This window comes from Pteropus medius, unplaced genomic scaffold (genome assembly GCF_902729225.1).
Source record: "Pteropus medius unplaced genomic scaffold, Ma_sr-lr_union100, whole genome shotgun sequence".
NCBI classification, from domain to species: domain Eukaryota; kingdom Metazoa; phylum Chordata; class Mammalia; order Chiroptera; family Pteropodidae; genus Pteropus; species Pteropus medius.
Window position 1 is genome coordinate 39,595 of NW_024355087.1, and position 8,854 is coordinate 48,448.

General features: G+C 36.9%; 1 protein-coding gene across 1 annotated transcript; it reads left to right on the forward strand.

Moving 5' to 3' along the window:
* The first annotated feature begins 261 nt into the window (after positions 1 to 261).
* LOC120598291 (heat shock transcription factor, Y-linked-like) lies at positions 262 to 5,917 on the forward strand. Its single transcript, XM_039857060.1, has 2 exons — positions 262 to 4,668; positions 5,116 to 5,917. Exons 1-2 carry the CDS (start codon positions 4,156 to 4,158, stop codon positions 5,800 to 5,802), a joined length of 1,200 nt encoding a protein of 399 aa, XP_039712994.1. The 5' UTR covers positions 262 to 4,155; the 3' UTR covers positions 5,803 to 5,917.
* Positions 5,918 to 8,854: the final 2,937 nt, after the last annotated feature.

Here is an 8,854-nt window from a genome sequence, read left to right on the forward strand (position 1 = left end):
ACCATCGTTTATTGCTGTTTTTGATACATGTTTTTTCTTATGAAGAAGTCCCTCCAACAATTTCTGTAACACTGGCTTGGTGTTGATAAATCCCTTTAGCTTATCTTTTTCTGGGAAGCTCTTTATCTGTCCTTCAAGTCTAAATGATAGCTTTTCTGGATAAATTATTCTTGGTTGTAGATCCTGGGTCTTCATCACGTCGAATATTTTGTGCCAAGCCCTTCTGTCCTGCATGGTTTCTTTTGAGAAATCAGCTGCCAGTCTTATGGGTGCTCCCTGTAGCTAACTAACTGCTTTTTTCTTGCTTATAGTTGCCTCAAGAAACCACACGAAAAATCAAGTTCAGCTGCCACCAGCGTGAGTCTTGGTGCTGCTCAGCAAAGAGCACCTGACTCGCTGAGGATATATATGTGGCTTGGGCAGGTCGCAAGTTGGCAGAGGTGGGATTTCAGGAAATCTTCTGTGTGGAGCGACCTCTGTTATCCAGTGTCATGATGTCTCAGTTATGGTGGCACAGAGTCTGTTCACTGGGAGATGGGTAGGCACAACAGAGGAGCAATAGATACCACTGGCACTTCTGTCCGGGAGAGATCCTTACCTCTGGCCCTCACTCCGACACCTCAGTGTCCTCCTGTAAGTCCCTGGTGGGCCCCTGTGCAGCCGACCTGGCCCTGGTGCTCAGCAGGAAAGTCTGCTCTTGAACTCGGCCCCTTTAAGAGGTGTCTGCAGCTGCTGCAGCCTCTGTCCCACTCAGTTACTTGGGACTGGCAGCCTTGTGTGCTCGCCCATCCTACCTCCTCCTGTTACAGGGTGATTTATTTCTCTGCCTAGTTGTAGGACTTGTTCATTTAGATCCCGGGCGACTTTTTTTGCTGTTTGCTCTCTGTTTCTGTCATAACTTTGATGTGAACTCAAGAGGGATGAACAAAGCCTCTATCATCTACGCCACCTTTTTTCTTGTTACCCAAGAGCTTTTTAGATTGAGGTTGTCCCACTTGTTTATTTTTGCTTTTGTTGCCTTTGCTTTTGATGTCAAGTCCAAAATTATTGGTAAGAGCAATGTCAAAGAGGTTACCCTTATGCTTTCTTCTAGGTTTTAGGTCTTATGTTCAAATATTGAATATATTTCAAGTTGATTCTTATGTGTGGTAAGGTAGAAATCTAATTTCATTGTTTGCCTGTGGTTATTTGAGTTTCCAAAAACTGTTAAGGAGACTATTACTTTCCCATTTAGTATTTTTGGCACATTTGACAAAAGTAATTTAACCATGTATGCACAGGTTTATTTCTGGGCTGTGTATTCTGTTTTATTGATCTATGTGTCTGTTTTTATGCCAGGACTATGCTGTTTTAGTGACAACGTCTTTAAGTATAGTTTGATGTCAGAAAGTGTGACTCTTCCAACTTTGCCCTGCTTTTCTCAGAATTGCTTTGGCTATTTGGGGATTCTTGTGGGTCATGTAAGTTTTAGGACTGTGTTTTCTATTTCTGTGAAGAATGCCATTGAAAGTTGGTTAGAGGTGACATTGAAGCTCTACCAACACTAATATGTTTTCATTTATTTTTGTCTTTTTAAATTTCTTGCATCAATGTGTATACTTTCTCATGCATAAATATTTCATGTTGTTGCATTTACTCCTTCGTCTTTTATTGAGATTCATGCAATTGAAAATGAAATTAATCTCTTAACTTCTGTGTCCAGTAATTTGTTGTTAATGTATAGAAATACAACACATTTTACCTATTGATTTTGCGTTCTGCATCTTTACTTAATTGGTTTACTAGTTGTAACAGTTTATGGTGGCGTATTTGGGGTTTTATATACATAAGCTTATGTCATCTGAAGAGACAATGTTCAGTTTTACTCTGCTTTTTCCGACTTTATTTACTTACTTTATTTTATTTATTTTTTTTTTTTGGTGCCTATTTTCTCTGGCGAAAACTTTTATTTCCTTATTGAAAAAAATGGCAAGAGTGAGAATCTTTGTCTTATCCCTGATCTCCTGGAAAAGTTTCTTGTCTTTCTGCATTGAATATAAATTTGGCTGTGGACTTTTCACACATAACCTTCATTAAGCCGTTACCTTTCATGTACAGCTAATTTTTCAGTTTTAATCATAAAAGTCGGTTGAACTTCTTCAAATTATTTTTCTGCAGTTATTGAAATTGTTTTTTATTCTACATTTTGTTAATGTGAGGTATTACATGTATATTTTTGCAGATGTTGAACTATCCCTTCTTCTAGGAATAAAGTCCACTTGATCATGGTATATGATCCTTGTAATGTGCTGTGAATTCAGTTTGCTAATATTTCATTGTGGATAAAATATATATTCGCTGAAACAGAAAGGTGTACTAGATTGAGAAGAAATTTATTCAAATACATAAAATATTTTATTGTGTTGAGTTATTTTAAATGCAATTTATATGGGTTATTTTAAATGCAATTTATTTTTAATTAAAGGATTTCACTTTAGGTAAGATAAATTTACTGAGTTTTACTAAAACAGAATATATCTAATTGTTTATTGTCAATGCACAAAATACTAAATTTTAAAATCACAAATCACTGTTAAACAAAACAACATACTAACAGTGGCACCTATTGAGAAAAATAACTGCCTTTTAAATTACTGTGAACTGCATGAAAAAAATATATCTTTCAGAAGGACTCCTTGTGGTTAACAAGGCCCAAATTCATAAACAAAGTCTAGCAGTCGATGCTGACAGAGGTCCCTCACAGAGCATTTTGGGGAAATGCCATAGACTGAGCTTTCAACTTCCTGCAATGTGCTTCCTCTGCCTGAGTCAACCATTATAAAGAAGTTTCTGGTTTTATCTGTGCAGCAATGCACTGAGACCTATGTGCCTCATCCAATCAGAGCTGCACAAGTCAATCCTCGTTTGCATCTAAACAGATCATATCTAATCCATAACAAGAAGTCAGAACACATGATTCTGACCAATTAGAACAGTGAGATTTGGACAAATTAAAATTTGAGATTTGTATTTCTCATCTGCGTAAAATAGGATCAGTCAGGAACCTTGGCTAAAGTTTTCACTATAAAAGGCCATCTCCCATTGGACCCGGGGAGGGCACTTTTGGTTTCCACCAGAGGCTGCGTTTCTCTGGTTGCAAACGTCTCACTTGAATTAAGGCTCTCCTTTTCCATACCTCTGACTGGGAATTTGTGTTGACTATATAAAAAAGAGGAACACATTAATAACACACCTAACAAGAGCTGTATCTGGATAATACAAACAATCGGAAAAACAAAACTAGCAGTCATATTTCTTGTTAGAACTGACAAGCCGAAGAGTAGGAGAGAGAAGGAAAAAAGGGTCTAAAACATGTAATGAAGATATTTGCTCTTTTGTATAGTGTATGGTAAAGCCTTAAACCACATTCATTTTACTTATAACTTTGTACTATAAGTGTTTTATTTCCCACTCTTTGAGATCTTCTTAGGTAGATCTGTTTTCTTTTAAAATATTTTGCTTTGTATATGTAGGTATTTAAGGAGACACGAAATAAAATAGTACTTATTACATTCATTTATGACTGAAAAAATGTATTAAATATGTGATTATTACAGAGCTATTTGTGTAAAACACAGAGGAGGAATCATTTTTATTTTCAAATCAAATTATGTTGTTTTTTAATGACAAATGATGGCAAGTCCTTTTTTTTTCCCTCCCACAGGTTTTATACAGATTTCAGTTTCAAATTTCAAAAGTTAAAAAAGTTGTTTGTTTTGTTTATTTTACTTTGTGCTTTGTCCATTTACCGGGCCTTATACTTTAGTCATCAATCAGAGAATAAGTGTGTGTGTAAAAGGCAGGAAATTTCTTTAAATCCATGGACCTCCAAAATGTATTTACTTAAAAAGTTCTGTGCAATAAGATTTTGCAGATTACACTACATAAATAACCAGCCTATATTTTATATTAACTGAATAAAGTTTATAGCGAGAGAAGGAAACCCTGCTGCATGTTATGTTTAGTTGCTAGGAGACCAGTCATTTTGTGATGTCACAGCTACTCAGGTTGAGAAACACTGTGGTGATCTGGGTAGTTTATCAGTGTAGGCCTGCCAAGGCAGCATTTGGGGCTGCGATGTTCAAAACTAGGTAGGTGAAGAAAGGTTTATTTGAGATGGCACATGTTTCTTCAGAAATTAAAGATGATTCTTCTAAAGAGGAATCAACTGGTTCAGCAACCTCCATTGGATCTCTGTTGTGTGATCACACATTGACTGGGGACTCAGACTTGAGGTCTGCGATCGAAGAAAATGCTTTTCAGGCTTTGTCTGCACGGTCCTTGATAAGAAGACCACATCACACATTTTGTATCTCTGAACCAGATGGAGATAATGATTTTCGATCTATGACCTTTCCCAGAAAACTCTGGAAAATAGTTGAAAACAATCAATTTAAGTCTATTTGGTGGGATGAGAATGGAACTTCTATAGTGATTAATGAAGAACTCTTCAAGAGAGAAGTTTTGGAAAGAAAGGCCCCTTTCAGAGTATTTGAAACTGCAAGTATGAAAAGTTTAGTTCGACAGCTTAACCTTTATGGATTTAGTAAAGTGCAACAGAGTTTTCAAAGATCTGCTTCTCTAGCTGACTTTCTGGCAGAAGAAAAGGAAGTGTCTGTTTTAAGCAAGGTAGTACAAAATTTAGTTACAACTTGTAATAGGGTACTATATAAGTGTATATATGTGTATATATAATGAAATATGTATATTTCATAAAAAATGTATGAAACTAGTAAGGTTAAAAATTTTTTTTTTCACAAAATTGAGAACTGTTTGGGCATTCTGGATTATAAAAAATTTTGCTAGCAACTTTGACTCTCATCAGTGAACTCTTAAGTAAAGGTATTGAAACCACTTTAAAAAGTGTATTCAGTGTTACTTTAAATGCAGAAACCATTTTTACTTGAGGGCCATGCTAATATTTAATATTGTATTCCCGATAAGTAATTTTTGACAATAGTTAACAATGTCCATGTGTTGATGACATTAACTTTGCATAATAAACTTGATATGTGATTTAGAGGTTAGGTTTCTTAGAGTCTGGTGTAAACAAATAACTTTCTCCTCTGGTTTTAGTTACACTTCTATCAAAATCCGAATTTTAAGCGAGGCTGTCCCCAACTTTTACTCAGAATGAAAAGAAGAGTTGGGATCAAAAATGCTTCTCCAGCAGCTTCAATAGCTCAAAATTTCAACAAGAAGCACTCTGGAACAGGGAATAATGTAGGTAATCATAATTCTGGTTTTGTTGCTGACACACGTGCAGAAAGCATATTTTCAACTTCCACAAATTTAAGTATGCCACCAATAAGCAAGCCTGCTACCAGCCAGAGAATTGCTAATACAACTGCTCCAATCAGAAGTGAATTTCCTCCTCCTCCGTCCACTTTAGGTAGACCATCAGAACAAAGTGTAATGGACCAACATGCTGTCTTGAATCAGTTGACCACTTTTCATATGCGCTCACATGGCAGCTACACTCAAGCAAATGGTCACATCGTGAATTTTATTACAAGCACAACTTCTACTTCTCAGTATATTACATCTCCCTTACAGAGAAGTTATTTTGGAATGATGGAGCCTTCTACTTTTCCAACTAGATATCCTGATTTATCAGTCAATGATGGTCCTTTTTCCACCTTGCAACCAGCAGGCAACCCATGGTTCCCCATGCCAACAATAGCTGATACATCTGCTGCCACTCTTTCAAGGTCAACTCGTCAACCACCTTCGTTAGGCGAACATCACCCTAATTACAAGTGATGTACCAGTGGACTACCGGACTGTGCAAAATAACGAAGTTTAAGTTATGTTGGCAAACATCAGCAAAATGCATGCAATCATCTTATTTGAACAATAAACTTACATGTTCACTTTATGGGTTAATTATCGTTATTTTTTGAAAGAGTTAAGAGTAAAATGATGCTTTATTTCATGTTAGGCTTTACTATTGTTTAACATTTGGACATTTTGGTCATTAGGAATATTTACCAGACTTTCTAAGTAAATTATATCTAATTAACTATTTTAAAGGGATAGAAATCAAGGGAATATAGGCAAATGAAGAAACTGGGTTAAGTGATATCTGATGCACTCCAGGATGAATCAAATGACGGTCTTAATTGGGATGATATGAGAGGGATAGATACAAATCAAATCTAGAAAAGGCACAGATGCAGTATTTACTTTGGTATTCTCTCAATTAAATTTTTGCTGTGCTTTTAAAATTTAAGTCCTTGGATTTTCGTTGGTAGAAGTTGTCTTCATTAAAAATGCATTCATCCTTAAAAGTATAGCATACTCTAACTAGCTCAGTAATCATGATCACCATGATGCCCTCACTGAAATAGTAGAGATTACGTGCTCTTGTCATAGAAGTTTCATCACTGTTAGCACATGGTGGAATTTCACAAATATTTCAGATGTCTCTTTTTATTCTACTGTCCTCAAAGTATTTAAGCTTATTTGTGTCCTTATTTCTTCCCTTTGTGAGTCCTCTTTACATTTTTCTAATGCATCTTTTTATCTTGCTTTATGTTCCATCCAAAGAGAGACTCAGTTCCTTATTCTGGCATTGAATGCCTTTTAGATTCTGAGCTGAGAACCTCAGCATCGCTAATAACTCCCCTGAAGAACTGACCTCCTTATCTTCCCAGTTCCATGTCTTTCTGCTCCACTATCTGTCTACAGCTACATTCAAACTATTTTCATTCATGTAAACTGCCACCTCACAACTTTGCCATCTTTCCCAGCTTTGAAAGGCAGGCCCTCTCTTTGCTTTATTTATATCACTGCTTAACCCAAAGATCTAACCTCTTTCAGATATTTCCTGCCTACTTTTCCTTGTCTACCTTGGACATCGGCACAGATTTAGCACAATGCCTAACAGATAATGTATTTTAGTATTTATTAAATGAGCAATAAATGAGTAATGACTTACACTAAAAATCTTTCTCTTTCAAAAACAATAAACTTTCCATAGTCTTCAAGTTATTTTTGGTTTTCACTCTTCAACACAAACTTTCAGTTCTCAGGCAATGGGATGGATTGACAGCTGTGGTTGCTGCTTGAGTCAGTCATTGATGCTAGGCCTAGGAGACAGAGCGTGTTAATTATTTTTTCTTAACTCATATTCAGAGGTCGACGTTGTTCTCTTCTCTTACTCTGGAGTAGTTGTGTCTTCATGTCCTCCTCTGTTGCCCCCTCCCCCATTAATGATTCTCATCCTCATACCTATACCTTTATTGTTTCAATTAATCCACTACTAAAACTCAACCTTCATCCAGAAAGTTCAAATTGGATCATAATTTTTCAAAATAGGTCTCTATGTCACACGACCAATTCTCTTTCCAATCTAAATCCAGGAAATGGCCAAAAGGATATAGCCCCTCATTTGAGACAGTAGCATTTAGTAGTCAAATTATCTTACTAAAATGTGTAGCCTGAAGACAGGTGAGAATGAGAGAGTTAGAAATACACCCAATGTGCAATAATACCAAATGTCTGCAGATGTTAGGGAATATGGAACATCCATGAAATACTTTGACTTTCTCACATTGCATTAAAATAAAAGGTGCGACATTATCAGAATGTACAAACCTAGAAAGCTAAATGGAGAGAGATACTGAGGCGTCGTACCACCATTGTGTTACTGGAATCAACTTAATCAGCTGGGAAAAGCAACACTGTGGCATGAAAAAAAGGTCACCTGTGATGAGGAACCTTAGATTGTTTTGAGAGGAAGGAAATGGGTCAGGGTAGGCAGTGGAGGCATCCCATATAATATGATCTTTAGGACCAAGGGTCAAATGGAACAATTTTCATCAGGAGTCACAAGGCTGGCATTCAGTGATAACTTCTATGTGTGCCAGAACTCTGATGATGGCTGTAATGTCAAAAAAGTGACAATCTGGGGTTCAGGTAGGCTGCATCAGCAGCTAGACTCTAGCTTTCCCATCAGACAGTTGGGTCAGTCCAGATAGGTCAGTCTTCTGCTGATGTTTGTTCTCACAATTAATGCCTCAAAGAGGAATGTCTGAATTGTCAGACATAATTTTTCATGATGAAACAGTTACACTACTGACAACGGCTTAAGATGGGCTAGGACTGTAAAAACAAATACCACGTGAGCCAAGTTCTGCCCCTGAGTCTTCCCACTGAGTCGAGCATACATACCTGCTTTGCATGTGTGTAATAGCTAGTGATGATGACTAGCCATATGGAACAGTAGATAACATCAAGCTCTGACTTAGCTAAGCCATCAAATGAATTACACCTATGCAGCTAGAAAAATCTGTATAGATGGAGTGTTTCATTGCACTACCACGTTTGCTTTGGGGCAGGAAATAAAAGATAAAGTTTCTCTTTGTAGAGTAGTTGTCACCCCTTCAGGCAAAACTGAGTCAATGCTGGGGCCATCCACTATGGCCTTAAATTTAACCACAGAGATAGATACATCCTCTAGTTTCTAGATTACAGTAAGATACCAACGTCTCCTTCTTAGGTAGGGGTGAACTTCTGTATCTCCATATTTTCAATGTTGATACCACTTATTTTAGCTCTGGGCACTCCTCAACTAACTAGCCAAAGCCATATTCCCTATCAGTTGGGAGCTGTCATATCATCTTCCTACAACCTGGAGAGGAGTTCGTAACAACTAACACATCCTTTGGGAAGAAGTATGCAGTTTTAATAGTGCAGGATCTTTACTCTCTCTTGTCTACCACTTGGGTAAGAAAATTTGTTACAAGGTCCCAGAAAGTGTTCTATTTCCTATCTATTCTTGTGGACCCATGTCCTTTTTATTACATGAACT

What these genes read in the sequence shown, in the direction of transcription:
- LOC120598291 (XM_039857060.1), top strand. Translation starts at nt 4,156, where the DNA reads ATGGCACATGTTTCTTCAGAAATTAAAGATGATTCTTCTAAAGAGGAA. An exon ending in AAGTGTCTGTTTTAAGCAAG is followed by an intron (nt 4,669 to 5,115) that starts GTAGTACAAAAT and finishes CTCTGGTTTTAG; the next exon opens with TTACACTTCTATCAAAATCC.